A 21,483-nucleotide genomic window follows, 5' to 3' on the forward strand; every position below is an offset into this window, starting at 1 on the left:
TGGACTCGGATGTGCAGAGATTCCCTGTCCTGAGCCAAAGCCTGCCTGATGCACTGAAAATTCGTGCCAAGATTATCAGATATAATTATAGTTGTTTTATTGGTGTTTTCATCAGAAGTAACTTGTTTGGAGACCAAATATTAGTCAAACAACTTTGATATATTGCTACTTTCACTTTTGCTACGTTTATTTTGGTTTTTACTTGGGAAAAAATATGATGTGGGAAAAGCTTTTTATGTTACAGAAGTAAAACAGTGTTTCAACCAAACATAGCCCGGGAGTTCGTGCAAGGATTTATGCATATTTGGAACAAAAAAGAGATGCACTAACCTTCCATGTTCTGCCTCTGAAGGCTTGAAATCTATGATGATGAGGCTGCATTTTTCAGAGATATTAACAGGAGAACTGGGCAATCTGAACAAAGTAATTGAACAAAACATCACAAGATCTTCTGTCCCATTATATTGAAAATCACCACCGTGGCAGATTTGGCGTGAGCAGCAGCAGAGGAGAACTGATGGAATGTTTGGGTCGGGGTGGTGCAAGAGGCTGGAATGTCAATGGTTAATGCCTCAAACAATGGAGCACTTGCAGGGACTGCCCAGGTGCACAGGGCACACCCCCATGGGGCTGCAGTTACCTGTTGGACAAGATAAGGGCAGAGGCTGATAAGAGACAAATCCTGCCCAGTGCCACGGTGCTTTTTGGTGCTGCCAGTGTCCCTGCTCTTGTGGCTCAGCTGCTGAAACTCCCCTTCCTGGGACATTCAGGGTTAGCCTGCAGATCTTCATCCCCTCTGCTGGGCCATCATTGGCCTCTCAAGTGCACCTACACTTCCAAGTGTCACAGGCAAACAAACACACCGAGGTGACATCATCCAGAGTAAAACTCCCTGCCCCAGGAGAGGTACCTGGACGTTTCCACCAAGACTGAGCATTTTATCAACCCATGGAATTTGTGTTTCCTGCGCTTCCCTTACCCCAGATAGATCATCACAGTGGAATTGGAACCTCCCAGTCTTGTTGGAAGATCCATGGGTGGTGGGATCCTTCTGCTCTTACCCTTTCCTTCCCCTACTTTTCCTTTAGGCATTTTTGAAATGTTATTTTTATGCTGTTATATTGCCATATTACAGTAGACAATAACCAAAAGAGCTTCACTGCAAGCCAATTGTTCTAAAACAAACCTGTAATTTTATACATATATTTATAAACCCCAGTTATTCAGCATTGTTTCACCCTAATCAGCCCCCAGAGATCCATTAACAAGAGCCTGGGTTATGCTTGTCAAAAATAGTTCAGAAACTGTTGTAAAATAGTTGATAAATGTAAAGGATGTGCTGTTAGTTTGGTTATTGTAAAAGGGGTTAAAAGGGTAGTTATAAGAAACTTGACCAAGTAAAGTGCACCACCCCCTCCAGCGAAAGGAGCCAGCCGGGACAGAACTGTAATGGGCCAATCCAGAGCCTTGAATCTTCATGCAAATAAAGGATCCAAACAGAAACCAATGCAAAGGGACAAAAAACAGGATAGAAAGGAGTATCTGGCTCAGTGAGTCTGTGCTGCTTCACCTGGAACACGGGGACATCACTGCTCAAGGAGACCCAGCGCCGGCACTGCAGCTTCCTCGTCAGGAACGCTCCTGCTTGAGCCATGGGCCTCCTTGCTTTAGGCCTTTCTTTTTTATAACAAATATTAAAATCGCTTTTAGTACTGGGAGTGTGCCCATTTTTAACAATGCTCACCTTGTGGTGGGCTTGTAACCCCCTGTCACCCTGTGCCACCACAGGCTGCTGGCTCTGGGGACTTGCTCTGCTCATGGCTTGTTCTCTCTCTTTTGCAGGAAGGCCAGCTCAGCTCTCCTGTGGGGACACTGGCACCAACCTATAAATGGCCTCAAAACGGTACTCACAGCCTGCAGACCCTGTGATTCTCAAGAAGCTGCCTCATCTGGAGCCTGCCACCAGCTTCCTGCCCAGGCAAATCCCAGGCACATGCAGCCCTGTGCCCCACCCTGGCTCTGCAAGCCATTTCAGCTACAAGGGCTCCTACTTTGCCTGCCCACTGCATAGCCCCAAGGGCCCCGAGCAGCCCCCAGCTGGCTGAAGCCCCACGCCTGCCTACCTCTACTACGGCCCCGGTGCCCTGAGCCAGCCCGTGCCAGCTGAGGGGACACTGCTGAGCTTCCTGCCGTACCCACCAGAGAGCCTTGACACCAGGCTGCAGCCCCCGGGCAGCCACAAGAGCAAGGGCAGCCTGATAAGAACAGGCCAGCCCCCCAGCACCCCGTTCCTGGAAGCAAGTTATCCTTCTGCCCAGAGCCAGAAGAAGGTGCCAGAGGTCTCCAGCCTCAGCCTGGACCCCTGGCCCAAGCTCCAGCTGCCTGACAGCAGCCCAGTGATGCAGGAGAGGTCAGCAATGTGCTACCCACCTCACCCTTACCCGCTGTCACCCCACAGAGCTGGCCCCCTCTATCACCCCCCAGCTCCCACTGTGGGGGAGCCCAGTGCCCTGCCCAGCTTTGGCTACGTGGCAAGCAGGGAGCCCTTTCCCGGCACCTGCCTCCAGCCCCAAGATCCCAGCAGTTTTTTTCCCAGCCCCTTGGAGCCCTACGTGCTGAGGACAGCGGGTGCCAGGCTGGGGGCAGCGCTGAGGGATGCTGAGGCACCCAGGGATGCCGAGCTGCCCAGGAACACCAGGTACCCAGGGTTTGCCGTCAGCCCGGGCGATGCATCCGCGTTCCAGGCCTCCTTTCCCGGCACGGAGCCGGGCTGTGAGCAGCACGGGGCAGACAGTCCGCAGTGGCGAGCAGCACCGAGGCACAGCAGCGCTTTCCAGCCTGTCTGCACCCCAGAGAGGATTTCTGGGGGCTCCGGTGGGCTGGCTGAGACACTTCCTGAGAGAGGAGGGAGCTGGGAGAAACCCAGGCCTGGGGACACCCCTGTGTCACTTGGGTGTTGGAGACAGGAATGTGACAAGCACACACCATGCTCTCACAGGAACAGCCAAGGTTTATTGTCTGACAGGTCTTTTTATTGGGGTTTCAAATCCCCCGCTCATGCAAATGTGATTGCCTAAAGATCTGAACTCTGCCCGGCTCACTGGCCAAGGGTAGGAGTGCATCCATGACCAAAGGGATTGGCTGAGATCCCTGTGCAGCTCTAGCTGGTCTATAGCTGCACAGATCATTTGGCATAACAGACACCACCTCGACCAGCCCAGCTCATTAGGCAGTCGAAGTGATCAAATCCCCAGGTATGAGAATGATGGGCTGGATTCCAGCTCAAACAAGGGACAATCCCTTTGAACCATGAGAGCACCGGGATCTCTGGTAGTGAGCTGGGCAGAGTTATGACCTTTATTTGATTGTGTCTGTAAGAATAGGAAATTCAAAGCCCCTATGAAAGGGGTGCACTTCAATAGATGTTGGCTGTTGCTGCATGAACCTCGGTGTCTGTATGTCGCAGGTTGTGGGAAGGGATCACGCTCCAGCACGGTGTGGGTGGAGGGAAGCAGAGATCTCTGAAGCTTGCTCCTGGGGAAAGAGATTTATTGGGGATGCAGGAAGGACTGAGCCTCGTGCTCTCAGGCGTAGCACGTGGCCGGGCTTAAGAGGACGGGCGAAGGGAGAGACAAACGGAGGGTTTAGGAGAGGGGAAGCCCCAGGGGGGGAGGAAGTCCAAGAGAGGGGAGAGGTTCCAAGAGGGGGAAGGGTCCAAGAGACCGCATGGCCCCTCGGAGTTCCCTTATCAGGAGCTTCCAGGTGGGCCAGGACAAAGCATGGTCCAATGGGATTACAGACACTGATGTTTTAGGGGCAGGTATAGAGGTGTGGGATGAGCCACAATCTTTTGGGGGGTGGGATGGAACAGTCCATTTCACTCCAGGATTCATCCAAGGGCAGAAGTGACATCTGGCTAGCTGAGAGAACAATCATATCTATCTATCCTCTGCAACAGCATTCCTGTCTCCACCATCAGGAAGCCCCTTGTTTGAACTTCAATCTAACCCATCATTACTGTGCTTGAGAAATTGTTTCCTTGCTTCTTCTAACTAGCTAGGCTGGTCGAGTTGGTGTCTGTTAGGCCAAATTATCTGTGCAGCTATAGACCAGCTGTAGCTGTCACAGTTCCCTCTTTCTGTTCTAAAAAATGCAAGGTGTTCCCTGTCGTGCCTCTGCAAGGGCCCTTTGCAAACAGGATGACAGGACAGCATGGTGACACAGATGATTCTGCTCAGCTCAACAAGCCTAGCCTCTCTCAGCCAGTGATGTGTCCTCTACATCATTGACGTTGTAACATTCATTCCCAGGAGCTGTCAGGTGGGATCACCAACAACACAAGTTTTCAAATTGGCATGCTGCAGGCTTCTAACTTGGAGGTTACAAGCTTATAACTGAACTCTATGGGCTGGAAACATTTTAAACTTTAGAACAGTGAGAAGGTAACATGGCAAACTACTTGTCAGATTCAGGTTTTGAGTCATACTCTGAAATAGATAAATTGCTCAAGATCTCATATTATAAAATCATTGTGTCACTTGAATAGGTAAAATCCTTAAACTGTCACTTCAAAAGGTTCCATATCTCCATTTAAAAGGTGTAGAAGTTGTTACAATCACTGGTCCATGATATGTGCTGAGGGACCATCAGGAGGGGGTTGTCTCTGGTCCCGAGCAGGACGCAGGGCAGGGGGGACACACCTGGCTGGTGTCCACTTTGTTCTGGTGTCTGTGGACATGCAGCGTACCCACATCCCCTTGTGATGAGGTCCCATGGACCTTTCCACTTCCTTGTGAGCATGTCTTCTCATGGTTTATGTGACGAGTGTAATGATGGGAAATGTTTTAAGATTATTGGGTTTGGGGATTGTTCTGGTGCTGTTAAGTGATTCAGTGTGTAAACAGCTTTTGCTATTCTGCTCTGTGTGGTATTTTCACTTCCATGAGCTGACCTGCACCATGGAACTTCCATTGCACTGTGCAATTTTTCAGTCCAAGAGTCCTTACTCTCTGGAGCCATCAGGACAATGGATTTAAAGCATCTTCTTCATGATTAGATGTCATGGCGGGTGGAGGTGGCAGAGTGCTGTGACCTTCCCAGAGAAGTGTCTTTAAAAAGCGTCCTGGGTGCACAGACACCATCTGTTCAATAGCTGGTTCAGTGTTTAGGGGTAAGGCCTCCGGGTCTCTCAAGTGCTGTTTTAAGTCTACCTACAAACTTTATGAAGGTTTTGTCTACGCCTTGCTCAATGGTAAAGCTTTGTGATAGGATTGTGCCATTGGGAGTGAGGAGCAGAGATGCTCTGGCTGCTGTGGCAAAGTCATGTATTGCAGATTCTGATGCCGTTGAGGCAGGACAGTACAAAAGAACTCCAGTTCAGGAGGCTAGAGAGTAAAACTCTGATTTATTTCAAATACATCGCTCTTTTATAGAGAGCATCGTCCAGACCAATTCCATTGGTCCCAGAATAAAAATATCTCACTCCATTGCTGTGCAGTGAATGACGCTTAGTGGCAGAACTTATCTATAAACAATGTGAACAACAAGAGAGATAAAGAATAATTTACATTCTTTCCCAAATGTTTTGCAGGCTCCTGACTGGTTAGAAACCCTCCATTTTCTCTCTGACTGAACTGAGAATATCCACAGGTTTCTGGTAAATTTTGGGCTTGATCTGCTGGTTTTTGGGAGTCACCTTCTCATGCCATTTGTTCAATTGTTAAGTATGGTCAGTTGGCATCCTTGGAACAAATGTCTGATAGTGTTTTAAGGTGTTTTTTCCACAGCATACACTTAGCTGGGGAGAGGAGGTAATTAATGATATTCTTAATGTCATTCGGGACCAATGTGTGGGCGGAGAAGGTGGCTTCAAGCAGATTTTTGAAAAAAAATCACTTTTTTGAAAAAGTGTGATGCCCGGCCATGTTCCTTGGCTCCCAAGAGCTGGGTGTTGTTTGCCTTCTCCCCATTTACGTATAACTGGAAAAGCCAAGATTTTATTCACTAGATCCCAATCTCCTTCCTGAGGGGTCTCCCATTGGGTTTTGGCCCAGCGATCGCTGGACTCAGAATTGGAGTGTGAGGAGGCACTGCTGTCATCCTCCAAGGAGGATGGAGGGCACTGTATTAGAGTGTGGGGCTGTTTTGGGCTGACCGTGTTTGGCAGACGGTGAAGGGCAGTGGCTTTCTTCTGGTCGCTCTCATTGTGGTTCCTGGTCCTCATGTTATGGCCAGAATGGGGCTGGCCAACGGGGGGAGGACTAACAACGGAAGAGGAAGATACTGAAGGAGAGGTGAAGTCCGTGGCAGGAAGGGAATTTCTGGTGGAAGGGAGGGTCCTGATGCGGTTACATCCATTGATGTGGGGGGAAGGGAGGAGCTGAGTGCAATGGAGGGCACAGAAAAAGGCAGAGGAGAAGCGGGAAAGTGGACATTTTGAGACACAAAGGCTGGAAAACGTGGAAGAGGAGACAAAACGTCCAGTCTGGCCACTTTGCTGCTGTCTGTTTGTGGGATAACAGCAGCACGGGGAGATGGAACAGGGTGTGTGGGCATAGGGAGAAGGCTGAGGGGAAGATCCAAGGCATCATGGCCAGTGCCTTCCTGGCAAGGAGATCTGAAGGTGTCAGGGAGATGATAGCAACCCTGTGCTGGGTAGTGACACTCGCTTGCCAATCTCCCCTCTGAAGGAAAAAAGGGTTTAAGGGCTTGGGGAGAGGATGAAGTGGGAGAGGTTTCAAACTGGGGACCCAAGACTTCTCCCAAATCATTCCCCATTTTTAGCCTTGATTTAACAACAATGTGAAACAAAGGGTAAAACTTCCCAAAACTAATTAGAAAAAACAGAGTCATGTCTAAAGTTATAAATCTCTTAAGAATTCCCTTAGAAAACATAAATTTCCCCACTTCAAGGGCACCCACAACTTGGAGATAAACGTCCCTTTGAGGAGGGCTAAGTTTGGAATTGGCTAAGATGGTTGTCCATCCTCAGGATTCTCTCCCATGCCCAGCAGTAAAAAGGGAAGAAAAAAAAGTGAAAAATATTACCCTAACATATATCTGAAACTCACTGTTTTTCTTCTGCTCAAACAAAACCTGCTGTGTGGGTGGTTGCTCATTGACCAGCCTCCGGTTCTCTTTCTGGTTTCTCTGGAGGGTCCCGGTTGCCCTTCGGATAACACTCCCTAGAATGTGAGTGGTTCTCCTCAGAGAAGCGGCTGTCCCGAAGGCGGCTTGTGTCCAGCAGCACAGGCCATTGGAGAAGCTTCTCCAGGCAGCCCCTAAGTGGGGGTCCCTGTTTGGGCACCACTTCTCGTGGCAGGCAGAGGTGGCAGAGTGCTGCGACCTTCCCAGAGAAGCGACTTTAAAAAGCGCCCTGGGTGCACAGACACGTCTCGCTCTCACTGGGAGATTTCAGCTCTTTTTTGATTTCAGCCATGACCAACATGGAAGGAAAGGATGGAGCATTCCTATGGGGTTCCACAGAGGTCTTTATTGATCTCCTACCTCAAAGGGATCCAGAGATGGAGAAATCTCCCAGGCAGTGAGAGCTGGGGTTTATCGAGGGACAGTGAGGAGCGGGGCAGAACATCAGAACAAATGAGATGAGGGCACAGGGGTGGAACAAAGGGGAAGGGTCAATGGGATACACAGAATCAAGACACGACAACCAAGCATTCTGGGGAGAGCATTTTTCCTCGCCATGGCCAGGAGGTTGTTGCTTAAGATGTGTCTCTCCAGAGGAGTGTGGTAAGCTTCTCCTCAGCCAGCTTACCAGCCTGCACAATTAAACATGTGAAGGAAAACATCTTGAAGTTTCAGTAATTTACTATACAAAAACCTACAATGATCTAATGCAAAGATTAGCTTCCAAGTGTAACAAATAAATCTGCTTGAATTAAATGTTAAGGGGAAAGGAAATACAGATTGATTTATGTTCTCCAAAAGGAAGGTGTTGGAATGCCCTTTGGTAATGGAATTTCCTCTACCTGCAAACATTTCTGCACAAAAGTCTTTAAGCGTGACAAACAGCCCATCTGGCCAGAACCGGACACAGCTTCAATTCTTGGGATATAGGATTTCTGGATAAAGAGCATTGTTTTCCAGAACTGAATCCCATACTGCTTCATCAGAGCATTGCCACACACTTCCAGGAAATCCAGGAGCAGCATAGCTGTCACATCTGCCAGAGGTTCCAGATTCAACATCTGCGCCAGCCAGCGCCATCCATAGCTCAGACCGTGAGGATGAGCCCCTTGTTTGTTTCCGTAAGGCCACCGGAGCTGAATGATGGCAGCATAGAGACGAATCATTCCTGACATCCTTTTGAGAAAATGATCTTGTTCTTCCACTGTAGAATCATGAACTTCATATCCAAGCAGCCTCTGATACTCTTCCACAGAAGTCCCTTCTTTCCGAGTAGGGTAAAAGGGCACAGAATATGGGCACTTCTTGTGCAGGTGAGCTAAAAAGATGTCTCCAACTCGAGGGTGTAATTCCCAGATTCCTGAGAGCACCACAGCAATTGGGAAAGCTGAATCGTGGTGAAAAGCTACTTCTCCTTCCCCATGTCTCACAAACTTCTCTGCAAGTTTGTAAGAAACAAAGTCCAGCCCCTGTGGATGCTGAGTCACCAACACCATTTGGCCTTCAGAGTGAACAGGCTTCCCAGAGAGCAGGTTATTGATCTTATCAAACACCTCTCTCAGCTTAGAGCCTGATATGCTGGAGATCTGGCTCACAGGGATTGTAGCTGCTTTCTGCAAGTTTGTTTTTATCTTCTTCACCTCAGTGTTGCCTTTGCAGTTTCCAATTTCACTGAAAGCAGCAACACATTGCTCAGCAGCATCCTGAAGCTGCAGGTACCACTGCATGATACTTTCTTCTGTTTTAACTTGAAGGCCTTCCTTCTGCTGCTCTCCCCACGACTGCTGTGCAGGGGCAGAAGTCCGAGTCTTCATCTTCTCTTTTTTCTCTAACTCTTTCTGCTTTTGTTTATTTTCCTCTTCATCTTTCCTCTTTCTTTCTTCAAGAGCTGCAGTGATTTCCTGCTGCATGCTGGATATCAGCCCTCGCATCTCCTGCAGGGCTCGTTCAGTGCTGGCCACATCTGCTTGAGTAGGGAATCCTCTCTCGCTTGTGGTGCGGATGAGCCCCGACACCAGTCCACAGATCTGGTTGCCACGAGTGCTGTATGCAGACAGATCGATTCTGGGCAAGTCTTTGTGCCTGTAATTGGGATCAGCCTGCTGGTTCAGCTGCAGCAGTTCCTCCTGGATGGAATAAAGGCGACACAGTCTCTCCTGGCCCTCTTTCTTGTGCAAACGTTCCAGCTCTTCCTGGCGTTGCCTCTGCTGCTCTGCCTCACAGAATTTTAGGTTCAATATCTTTGCTCTGTGTCGGTGCTCTTCCTTCAACTTCTCTTGCTGCCTCTGAGCCTCCTTTGAGCTCTTCTCCATTACTTCTTGCAACTCTTGGAATTCCTGATGCCGCTTTAGCTCCCTCAGTTCATCAAAGCGCTTCAGGTGCTCAGTGGCCTGGGCATGGGCTGCCCTCACCATCTTCTCCAGCTCCTCCTGCCGCCGTCTCAGCCTCTCCCTTGCTTTCAGCCTGTGCATCTCTTCATACATCCGAATGCAGCCTTCCACTTTTGCAACTGTAGATGACACACCTGCTGGAGTAACTTCCTGATTTATTTCCAGAAGACTAAGGTGATCATTTTCCTTCTGCCACATGGTCACAGGATTTGGCAGGGCTGTCGGCAAAGTGGTGATAGTGATGCTATTTTGTGGCTCCGTTGAGGGGTGATGGTTCTGGTTCTCTCTCGTGTCCTTTGCTGATATACAATCCAAAGCAAACTTCTCCGACAGCCGCAGTGCAGTATCAACAGCGACTGCTGAGGGATTCCCCGATCTGCTGTTTCTTCCAGGAATTTCTGGAATTTCTGGTGATGTATTTCCCGGGCTTGCCCCTGAGTTGCAGCAATAGCTGGACCTGCCCTTGGCAGCCCGGGCAGAAGGTGCAGTCCCAGAGCCGGACCAGGGGGCTCTGGGAGGAGGCAGTACTGGCATGCGTGCTGCAGTGGGGCGTGTGGGTGTCTCTGCTGCATGCTGTTGGAATGGATGCACAGGCACGACTGGAACAGCTGTGAGGTGTTTTGCCTCTGCGAGAGCCGGGCACCCCTGCAGTGCAGCAGTAGAGGCAGCATAGGTGGGCTCCATCACAGAGTGCTCGTTTGTCATTGCAGCCTGGCCAGGCTCGGTGGCCAGCAGCCTTCTGCAGCAGCCATGTGCCCCGCTGCAGGCAGGTATCTTGCGGGGGCCAAGCGTTGCCTGGCAGCAGGCAGATGCAGCTCTACAGCAGCTTGCCATTTCGTGGCGGGCGGTCGTGGTCTCAGAGGCCTTGGCGAAGACAGCAGGGCACAGAGAAAAGGCAGGGCAGCCTGTTGTGGCTCCAAGTGCTGGCACAGCAGGACCCAGAGAAGAGGCAGGAGCCAGGGTGGCTGCAGGATGCCCGTTTAACTCGGCTCGGGAGCGTGGGGTGTCTCCACCACTTTGTCCAGTGACAGGGAGCTCTACTGGCATCACGTTCCTGTGTGGGCTGGCTCCACGGCTCTGTGCAATGGTGAGATGATTGGGTGGCACATCGTCCCTGCCCGGGCCAATGGTGTGGTCCAGGGCAGCCACAGAGCACTCTGTGGACAGGTCACTCTCTCCCAGGGAGATTCCATGGCTCCACACAGGGAATGCTCTGCCCGTTCTCCTCCCCTGCTCGCCCAGTGCCATCCCCTCCAGCATCCTTGTGTCTCTCTCACTCTCTAACTGATTTATCAGGTCCAGGATGAGCCTCCAGGGTTTGACAACATTGATGGCAGTTTCATCAGCTCTGGCAGCTGCTGCAAGTATAGATCTGCCAGCCTGATCCCATGTTTTTAAGTCCAAGGCAGCCCCTTCGGACACATCCAGTCCGTGGCCTCCACACCACTTTATTAAGGCTAGTAAAGCCTGTTTATCATGTTTAATCCCTCTTCTTGTTAAAATAAGAGTCCATACCTGCAGTGTAGGGTCTTCTGGCACTGATGCCCACGCTCCCATTTCTCCTAGCAGTGTCTGTAATTCACAAAGGTGTTTGGATGCACGTGACTTTCCCTGCTGTCCCGTGCTGCACTCTCCAATGCCAGCAGAGCACTTCGCTGTCTGCAGTGTTCTGTTGAAGATCCTGAAGAAGGGTGTAGTTATCCTTGGAAGGTCGAGCAGTGAAGTAGAAGGGTCTGGTCTTCCTCTGGGAATCCAGTGGAAAAGGCTGCCTGTGGCGTTGAAAAGTCACAGATTATATCCAGGTAGGAATGCTTGGCTCCTCCCCAGGGTGGAGCATCTCACAATGGGATGATGTAATCTTATCAGTCCTGCAGTGACACTCAATGGCCAATTAACAGAAGATATCTCCCCAAGGGAGGGTGAGTCATGGAAGAGATAAAGAACACTGCCCCACCTGGTTTTAACAGATGGTGACAGAATACCATAGAATGCTTTTGGTGACATCTTCCATTGCAATCTAGGACAAGGTCTCTGCTGCCCACGGCTTTCTCTACTGCCAGCAGCTCTTTCCACTGCCTGCAGCTTCTCGCAGCCCACCCAGCTGCCTGGCAGCAACCTCTGTTCCCAAATCGCCCCGCAATACCACAGCAGCTTGTTTTCCTCACACAGGGCTCCAAATGTCTCTGGTGCATTGGAGACAGGAATGCAACAAGCATGCACCGTGCTTCTGCAGCAACAGCCAAGGTTTATTTTCTGAAAGGACTTTTTATAGGGGTTTCAAATCTCCTGCTCATACAAACGAGATTGACTGAAGATTTTAAATCCACCCAGCTGACTGGCCAATGATAGAAGTGCATCCATGATTCAACGCGATTGAGTGAGATCCCTTGTTTGAATGTAAGTCCAAACTATCATTAGTACACTTGGGGACTTGTTGACTTCTACCTTCTGATGAGCTGGGCTGGTCGAGTTGGTGTGTGTTAGGCCAAATAATCTGTGCAGCTTTAGAGCAGCTGTAGCTGTCACACCCTGTACCCAGGGAGGAGGAAGAGCAGCCCGGCCCCTCAGGACACCCCCCATGGGGGACCAGGGGAAGGAAATGCCTGCAAGGTCAAGGATCCAGCCAAGGAGCTCCTCCGCCCTTCTCTGTCCGTGACCCCCGTCAAAGAGCTGGAAGAGCTGAGGGACACCAAGGCTTTGTCATCCTCCCCACCAATGCCTGTGATCCACAATGTCTTCAGCCTGGCACCCTACCAGGAGTATCTGGAGAGGGCCAAGGTCACAGACCCCATTCTGTTCTGCAGGAACCATCTGTGGGAGGACTCCTCACCCCAAAACACGGGTGGCAGCCAGGAGCCTGCTGCCCTCAGAGACGTCTCAGTGGTGTCCAGCCTGAGGTCAGGCAGTGATGCAGTGCAGAGCCAAGAGGAAAGTTGCTACGGGAGCATCCCTAAAAAGCCAAAGGCTGAGGCCCAAGAGCTGGAGTCTCAGGAGGGCAGCCCTGACAAGGTGGGCACTGAGGAGCCACCCCCTAAGGAAATGGTGCTGGACCTTAGCTTCAAGAAGAGACTGGTGGAAGCTGGGGACACCCAGAGAGCCCCTGGCTGTGTGGAGGGGACACTGGACCGAGATGATAAGGAGGAGAAAGAGGCTGCAGGAGGGAAGGTGGGGTTGGCAGAGGGTGCACAGCCACGGGGGCCTGAGGTGGACTCTGGGGACAAGAGCAGCTTCCAGAGCTCAGCCAACTTCATGTTCCAAAAATACAAGCTGCTGCCCTCCCTCCCAGCCAGCACTGAGCCCACCAAGCAGGATGGCAGCTCTCAAGCCCCCCAGCCCAGCCCCCCCAGCAGCACCCCCACACCAGCTCACCCAGCCTCCTCTCCATCCAGTACCCCCCTGTTCCTACAGCCTGGCCCCCAGCTCAGCATCATCCTGGCCCCAAACCCTCCCCAGATCCTGCTTCCCAATGCCCCCTCCACTCCGGTGGAGGAGAAGGTGTTGGTGGTCCAAAATGTTGGTGTTCTCCCCTCACAGACCCCCTCGGGGCAGTACTTCACCTCCCTGCACACCTTGCTCTGTGACACGATTTCAGGCTCAGTGTCCCGCTCCTCCCCGGAGCTCCTGCAGGAGTGGCTGAAGAAAGCTGAGCGGGCAGAAGAGCTGGGAGAGATGCCCAAATCCCTGCCCCGCCCCAAGAACGGCTCCAAGGCTCCCAGTCCTCAGAAGCCCAGCAACGGCAAGGAGATCTGGCTGGCTTTCCAGGACGTGGCCAGGCTCCTCACTGACCTGCTCTCCCAGCTGAAGACCTTCATGTCCGCCTGCCCTTTCCCCCACGTCGTCCGGGCAGGAGCCATCTTCATCCCCATCCACGTGGTGAAGGAGAAGCTCTTCCCAATGCTGCCCGGGAGCTTCGTGGACCAAGTGCTGCAGAAGCACAAGGTGGAGCTGCGTCCCACCACCCTCTCGGAGGAGAGGCACCTGAGGGACCTGGAGCTGAAGAGCTGCACCTCCCGCATGCTGAAGCTCCTGGCCATCAAGTGGCTTCCTGAAATCTACCCTGACCTGCTCAACCTGCACTGGCATAACTCCATCCGGCAGCGGCTCGGTAGGTAGCCCTGCATCTCCTGGGGATGGGTCCCTGGGGCTCTCCCAGGGATGTTCCAGCTGTGCTTGCCCTCCAGGTGTTGCTGCTGCTGCTGCTGGGGAGCAGCCAAAGGTGCCTCAGCATCCCTGTCCTCCCGAGGGTTCTGCCCAGCTTTTCCTCTGTGGGCTGTGGAGGGGGCAAGTTTCAGCTGGAAGGGAGAAAACTCATCCTGGGGGTGTCATGGAAGTTTCAGTCAGTCCGGTGCGGTCTCCGCAGTTGCAGACGGCACCTCCCAACACCTGGGAAACCGGCCGCGGATTTGGGAACCCTTGCTGCAGTGGTGTCTAAAGGACGGCAGTGGGTGAGTCTTGGTACTGGGGGGCAGGGGCCCAGCCAGGAGACATTGGCTCTCGTGTGCCCACGGAGGGACACGCCAGCGCGCAGGCGTGACGGGAGTTTCCGTCGTAGCTTTAGAACTTTGTGGTTTGCTGCAGTAACTGGTTGAGATTTTGCTGTGAAGCCAGCCATGGGTGTTACGCTGACTACACAGCAGAAAGAGATTTATAAACAAGTTCAGGAACCCCTGCAGAGTGCAGGTGTCAAATTTCCTAAGAGCCTTGTGAAAGAGTTTGTCAGATGGTTATCAGTAAGTTTTCCGGAGGTAACAGAGCAAGTAGTGAGAGAAAGACAATTTTGGAAGAGTGTGGGCGCAGTGCTGAGTGAAAGGACAAAGGCAGGAGATCCCTCAGTGAAAGAAGGTTTTATGAGAATGTTTTTGTTTGTTTACGATGTTGTGAAAGAGAGTGCAGACACTCAGGGCGCCCGGGGAGCAGAAAAGAGCCCTGTCGCGTCCCCTGTGTCCCCCCGCACCCCCTGCGGTGAGAAAACTAACCGTGCAGATGTAGATTTAGTTTCTAAGCCTTCTCCATCTCCTGCTTTCGCTCCCGCAGCTGAAAATCCATGCTTTGCACTCCCCATCCCCCCTGTGCAGCTCCCAAAATATGGGGGCGGCCACGCGATTTTCCCTTCTCTATCCCAGAATTCCCTGCTCCCTCTGCCAGCCCAGAACACACCTCCAGCCCTCGCATTCCTCCCTTTGCCTGTCCCCAGCCCCAGCCCCGACCCCGCCTCCCTTGCAGCGGTCCAGCCCCTGGTCCGGCCCTCAGCTCCTCCTCTCGCAGTTGCATCACCATCCCCTGTCCCTGCCCCGCTCCACACAGCCCCCCCGGCTGCTGCCACTCCCACACAAGCCGGCCCCTCTCCCTCTCTCTCTCCCTCTCTCTCTCCCGGTCTCCCTGGCAATGGCAGCGCCGAGGCTGTCAGCGCAGGGAACCAGGAACCGGTCAGAGACACCGATCCTGCGTTCCTGGCCCCAGTGATTTATAATGCCAGGGGACAGAACGCCAAATGGGAGCCCCTTTTGTATGACAGTATTAGGGAACTTTGCAAAACAAAGCATGAGTTTGGGGAAAGAAGTGAATTTTTTAAGAGCCTTTTAAAAGCTACTCTAAGCTCCAAAACATATGTTCCTGCTGACTTGAAACGTCTTTTCAGTTGCTTGCTCCCTCAGTCTGAGTTTAGATTGTGGGAAAGAACGTGGAAAAGGTTTGCAGGACATCTCCTCCCAGAGATTTTGCAGAGTCCAAGGCTTTCCAAAGATATAGAGGATGAGGAAATCACTTTAGAGCATCTAGTGGGTGAGGGTGATTGTAGTCAAGCTGAAAAGCAAGCCGCAGGCATCCCCAGAGCAGTGTTGGACCTGTCCAGGGATGCAGAAGAACGTGCATTTTTTAACATGCCTTTTAAAGAACCTGTTGTTTCTTATACCACTTTGAAGCAGTCTGTTGCAGAACCATTCATGGATTTTGTGGATCGAGTGCGAGCCTCTGTGGAAAAAAGGGTGCAAAATCCAGAGCTCCAAGACCAACTTACATTAGAACTTGTCACCACAAATGCAAATGAAGCCTGTCAGCGAGTCATCCTGGCCCTTTGTCTTGGTTCGACAAGACAGGAATCTGCGAAGGAGGGCTAAAGCCTCCTGTGCAATGGAGCAGGTAAACCCCCTCCCTCCGAATTACTAGGAGTTTTAAATCAAAAGGCTCTCAGGCAAAGATATGGGAATGGGAGTAACAATTCTTTACTAGGAGAAAACTAGACAACAATTTAAAAAGGCAAATGCAATCGGTACAAACAAAACCAGTGAAAAAGTCCAGAACCTGAGGATTCGGGGTGCCCGTAGCAGTCCTGCTGGGACAATTGCTCCCCTTGCAGTGGTTGATGAATTGCAGCTGCAGTGGTGATCTTTAGAAGGGTATAGTTTTCCTCTGAAGATCTGGTGGCAGTGGGGCCGGTCTTCCTCTGCGCCGGGGTTGCCTCCAAGCTCCGCCGCCGTCGCCTCAGCGCGCTCCGGCTGCTTCGCTGCGAGTGCCGCCGAAGAGAGCTGCTTCTCTGGCAATCCCCCAAAGTAAAGAGCTGCTCTGTCCCCAAAAAGGTACCCCCTTATATCCAATAAAAGAGTACTTGGCTTCCCCCTCTGGGTGGAACATCTCACAATAGGATGGTGTTACGTTACCAGCCCTGCATTGAATCAGTCAATGGCCCACTAACAAACCATTACCTCTTAGGAGCAAAACCGGTTCTTGGAAAAGATAACAAAACCTGCCCAACAGGTTTGCCTTCAACAGATGGCAAATAGAATACAAGCTTATCTTACAACGCAGGACACCCTTCCATCATTGCCTCCCCCCTCACTCGATCAGCTCATCAAGGAGTGCACCAGGAAAGCTACGCTGATGACACAGGACTCAGTGGTAAAACCACAGGAAAGGGTGGTTGCTTCAGCAGCAGCAACCCCGAGGACTCCAGGGTCTGCAGGGCCTCCTCAACAAGGGGGGAAAGTGGGAGGGGGGAGAATCTTTTTCCTTTATACTGGCAGAGCAAATTGTATCTTTTTCAGAGTTAGTTTACCTTGTATGATTTTATCTTTCTTTCAGACTAGCAGAATGTCAATTTCCACATTCCTGCTCATCGTTTGGTTCCAGGGAATGGTCATCTACCCTTCCACGGTGGATGCATGGATTGTTCCACAGCCCAAGAAAAATGTATGGGTCACGCTAGCCCAAGCCTTGCAACAAGATCATATGTGTTTGTCCACTGCCTCAGCAGAAAATCCAATGTCCACATGTTTAATAGGGGTTCCAAGTAAGGAGGATGAGTTTCCAATTGATCTGGTCCATTTGCAAAAGCAGGTGAACGAAAATAAAATGCCTAAAGGTGCAGGACAAATTAAAGCACAAGTGCGAAACCCCCTCATTTTGTGGCAAGGGTGGGTCTCACATTTGCCCACTGCCGAGAGAGAGCCCCAGGAATTAGAACTCCTAGGCTCTGCAAAAGCTGAATATTGCATTCAATTTGATTTTTCCCCAACCAAAGAAGTAAAATTATATGAGCATGTCAAACAGTAAAAGGTAGAACTCAGAGCAGGTCAATGGTGCACAGCTGTCTATAAGCTGAAATTTGCATCCACCACTGATTTCCGTCCACGCAAGCTGGACAAGGGAATGTTTCTCATCTGTGGGGACAGAACGTACCCAGGAATCCCCTCTCGTCTTGTTGGAGGTCCATGCACTTTTGGGCATCTGACCCTTGCTTCCCCCAACATGACCCAAATTCCAATTGGGCAAGCAAAAGGTGGGAAAAAAAATACTAAGCGGAGTGCAAGTCAATTTGATGAACATTGTGATGCAGAAATTTATCATTGGGCAAAATCCAAAAGAGTTGCCGTCTGTGTTTTTACCATGGGTTGCGGCAGCCAAAGCATTGAGTGAATTAGGCAATCTAGAATGCTGGGTGACAAAGCAGGCAAATTTAACATCAGCAGCCCTGAGTGACCTCCTAGAAGACGAGGAAATAACCAGAAAGGCTACCCTCCAGAATAGGGCAGCTATTGATTTCCTGCTGTTGGCACATGGTCATGGATGTAAAGAATTTGATGGGTTGTGTTGTTTTGATCTGTCATCTAAAGGTCAGAGTGTCCACTCATCCATTCAGGAAATGAGAAGCCTCATTGGGAATGTGAAGCAAGAAAATGAGGATTGGTTTAAAAATCTGTTCAAAGACTGGGATCTTTCTGGGTGGGCAGTATCTCTTTTAAAAGACTTCTTTTACTTTCTAGTTGCATTGTTTTTAGTTCTGTTAGCATTTGGGATTCTGAAGCAAATCATCTCCAAGGTCATTACCTCGAAGCCAAAGGCTTTCGCACCGGTTTTCATCGCTGCTGCTGCCACGGAAAGCGATTGGTGGGAAGATGACAAGCAGAAAGACACTGTAGTTTAAGAGCCACAGTTTTACCTTCTCCCAAGGAACCATTCATCTTATTAACTGAAAAGCGGGGAGATGTTGCTATTATGCTGGCATGATAGTGTGGAGTAAGGTTTTAGAAAGGCCTTGGGAATGGTAAACTGAGGAAAAGGATACATTCATGTATGCCTCATTGTTTTAGAAAGGCCTTGGGAATGGTAAACTGAGGTAAAAGATACATTTATGTATGCTCCACTGTCTCGGGAAAGTCCCGCTTCAGCATTCCTCTGTAGACCCCCTTCTCCCCACCCCTGAGCAGTTCCCATTGGACCTGGCCCCTGGGGTGGTTCTGATGTGCCTTAGCTGAACACTGTCTCTATTGTTTAGAGCTTATCTCTTAATTTTGCTGTATAAAACTCTATCTGGGCAATAGCCCGGGGCCTTTGGTCCCTGCAACGCTTCAGGCAATACAATCTCTCTGGACAAGCATACCATTGGTCTCTCGTGGTCTCTTTATCTCGAATCCTAGCGGCAACCAAGGCAACGCTGCCGCTCGGACCGTGCTAACCCAGACGCTGCCTGGTAAGCCCAGGGCAGCGGGACCGCGGAAAACCCCGGCCCCCAGAGGGGACAGCTAGCCAGAGGGTCCCGGGGGGCCGGGGAGGGACGGGGGACAGCGGCGAGTGACCCCCGAAAGCAACAAGTGGTGTTCCAAAGAGAAGCAACAAGAGACCCTGGCAAGAAGTCAAAAACATCTTTGGCTTCAATTTTAGCCCATGGAATGCTGTCAGCTGTGGATGAGGAATTACAAAACACAAGGGTTTTAGTAGTGTGATGTTTGAACTAACACAGGGTGAAAAAATATAATTTTGGGGTCTTTAGAATGGGGTTCAAGGGGGTACAAGGTGGAGGAATCTGGGCATGTCCTAGACATTTTCTCCTTCTTGTCCTCCATGTCTTTCGGTGATAGCGACACTTTTCTATTGGTTTAAGGCAGAGATTCACTGTCTAACATAGGTGATGAGAATTGGTGTAGAAATTGTAAACATAGACACGTAGTTTTGAGTATATAATGTGGGAGCCGCCCAGGCTTGAGGCCAGGCTGCCATGGCTTCTGTACTAGGCGGACTACAGCAGGTCAGAGAGAAAATATTATAGATAAGAAGAAATAAACAACTTGAAAAAGCAACTGAAAGCATTCCAAGACTCTTTCTTCAGCTGCCTTTGGGCTAAGGAAGCCAAGACTCTTTAGGATCTCTCTCGGGATCACCCTGACCTCAGGAACCCCGAGAGAGAGGAAAAATCAACACCCGTGAGAACACAAATGCAAACCCAGTCACCAAACCAGACGCAGTCCTGAACCACGGAGCACACGCGGCTCCTCTCCTTATCAAAGAGCGTCACAGAAGGTGAGGCAGCCTAAAAGCTGCTGAGGGGAGAAGGGCCCAGCAAGTCATGGGGACAATGTTCTCAAGAACCATGGTGAGTGAAGGGTCCGGAACTGGAAATTACATTGCATCTGTTGAGGCGTGGGGAAACAGGCTACAGAATAGAAACATGACGTGGAAATGGTACGCGAGAGCAGCAGCCATGTGGAAATATAAGCATCACAGAAAGAAAGGCAAACTATGAGATAAACGAGGAAAAATGTGTTGGAAAAACCAGAAATAAAGTACAACAGGTATATGCTGACACCTTTGTTACTGTGTTGTGTGGTCCAGGGGATGGTTTTGTGTTGCAGTCCGTGGTGGTGGTGGATGCAACATTCCCCAAAAGCATCTTGTGCCAACGAGTGGGAGCCACGAGAGTACCAGGACACACACACAGACACACAGACACACACAGACAGAGACACAGACACACACAGACATACACACACAGACACACACACACAGACACACACAGACAGAGACACACACACCGACACACACAGACACACACACACAGAGACATACACACACACATACACACACAGACACACACGCGCACACACACACACACACAGAAACACACAGACACACATATGCACACACACACACACACACACACACACACACACACACGCAGACACACACTCACGGGGCAGCACGGCAGTGAAGACACCGGTGGGTCCAGGCACAGAGTTCCTACGTGCTTTATTTCAGGCCACACTGAAGGGGTCCAGGGACCAAAGACAAAGACAAAAGAGGGTCTAGGGTATAAATACCAGGAAAAAGGGGGCAGAGAAGAGCATCAGGGATCCAAAGGTAAGGGGCGGTACACTGGAAGGGACCACTAGGGAATGCCAGGTGGATAGGTGGGGCTACAGACACCAACGGGATTACAAGGAGTGGAGAACTTACTAGAACTTGAACTTATTAGGGTAAAATGGGAAGGGAAGGCCAAGGGGCCAATGGGGAAGAGAGAACTGGGACAAATTAACATCGTGCTGCAGAGCAGCACCATGGGGGAAGCCTGAGCTGTGAGGAACACCTGGAGCCTACTGTGGGTTTCCCCAGGGTATTGCTACCACCCTTTCCCTGGTGGGCTCACAGGCCTCCACAGTCCCCAGTTTGGCAAAGGTATTTAGCAGAGCTCAAGCCCACACTCCGGCAGCGACAGCACCTCTGTGTGTGTGTGTGTCCCTGCATGCAGATGCTCAGGAGCACGCGGCCCCATGTCAGACTTTTTCTTTTCCATCCCAGAGCCAAACGTGTTGGCAGGGACAGCAAGCTTCAAACTGCGTGGAGAAAAAAATAAAACCACCAGGAGCCCAGAAATAGAAATTAGTTGCATGCACTTGAAAACTTACCTCTGGCATGATTAAGATCCCCCACCAGATGGCAAGGACAGGCAGCACAGGGCCGGCAGGTTTCCACTCTCTGAGAACCGTGGAGACTGCAGGGTGGCAGTGGGTGGTGGGGTGGTGGCTGTCTGAGCAGGTCTTGTCCTCCATAAATACCCCGAGCCCCAAACAGCATGGACATTGAGCACAACAGCCCCGTGCAGAACTTGCAAACATTGGCTGGACAGCATTTTTGTAGAAAAGCTTCTTTCCAGCCCTGGCAGCTCCACCGTGATGGGCCCCATGGTCGGAAGTCCCCACAGGGCTCACTGACTTCAAAACAGAAGAGGAGAGCCATGGATGCTTTGTGCCTTTCTAGCATTTTCTACATTTGTCTTTTGGTATTTTCCCCCTTACGTTGTGCAGTTCTGAGGGTTTGGTTTTTATTGTCTTTTCCCCTCCTCTTTTTCAAATGCAGGTGTTTTGGGGGAGGAACAGAGCTGCAGAGGTGCAGAGCAGTGCTGCGAAGGCCTCTATGACCTCCACTGCCATTGCTGCCCAGTCATTCTCAGCGTTAAGAATTTAATCCTGATGGATATGGCATGGTACAGCAGGCGTGGTTCACAGCCGCAGCACGGTGCCACAGAGGTTTCCCTTCCCTAGCTGGGGCAGTGGTGGCTCAGCCCCCACTTTTCAGGGTGGTGCCTGTCCATCACTTGGAGCCAGCTGACCTACATTTAATTGCTGTCCACCTCAGAGACCTGTTGTAGATATGGGGAGGCATGGCTGGCCTCTCCTCA

General features: G+C 50.9%; 2 protein-coding genes and 1 pseudogene across 8 annotated transcripts; 2 read left to right on the plus strand and 1 right to left on the minus strand.

Moving 5' to 3' along the window:
- Positions 1-2,105: 2,105 nt before the first annotated feature.
- LOC146766502 (uncharacterized) lies at positions 2,106-7,808 on the plus strand (the record flags this gene model as incomplete). The annotated part of the gene is made up of 1 exon (XM_085588384.1): positions 2,106-7,808. A coding segment is annotated over one exon (972 nt), but the record flags the coding sequence as incomplete, so codon positions are not given.
- Positions 2,279-19,611, plus strand: LOC144246969 (uncharacterized protein C15orf39 homolog). Of its 7 annotated transcripts, none has more exons than XR_014957567.1 (4): positions 12,252-13,641; positions 13,897-13,981; positions 15,458-15,674; positions 16,614-18,408. XR_014957567.1 is itself a non-coding variant. In XM_085588490.1 (3 exons), exons 2-3 carry the CDS (start codon positions 12,252-12,254, stop codon positions 13,966-13,968), a joined length of 1,641 nt encoding a protein of 546 aa, XP_085444616.1. In that variant the 5' UTR covers positions 2,279-2,410; positions 11,706-12,251; the 3' UTR covers positions 13,969-19,611. The 7 variants fall into 7 exon arrangements, 4 of the variants coding, with proteins under 4 accessions (XP_085444616.1, XP_085444617.1, XP_085444618.1 ...); XR_014957568.1 differs by having other exon boundaries at positions 15,461-15,674; XM_085588490.1 differs by adding an exon at positions 2,279-2,410 and having other exon boundaries at positions 11,706-13,641; positions 13,718-19,611.
- On the minus strand, positions 7,932-11,093 carry LOC146766503 (mRNA export factor GLE1 pseudogene; annotated as a pseudogene).
- Positions 19,612-21,483: the final 1,872 nt, after the last annotated feature.

Source organism: Lonchura striata, chromosome 10, assembly GCF_050655825.1.
Source record: "Lonchura striata isolate lonStrDom1 chromosome 10, ASM5065582v1, whole genome shotgun sequence".
NCBI lineage: Eukaryota > Metazoa > Chordata > Aves > Passeriformes > Estrildidae > Lonchura > Lonchura striata.

What these genes read in the sequence shown, in the direction of transcription:
- LOC144246969 (XM_085588490.1), top strand. Translation starts at nt 12,252, where the DNA reads ATGCCTGTGATCCACAATGTCTTCAGCCTGGCACCCTACCAGGAGTAT. An exon ending in CTCCATCCGGCAGCGGCTCG is followed by an intron (nt 13,642 to 13,717) that starts GTAGGTAGCCCT and finishes CTTGCCCTCCAG; the next exon opens with GTGTTGCTGCTGCTGCTGCT.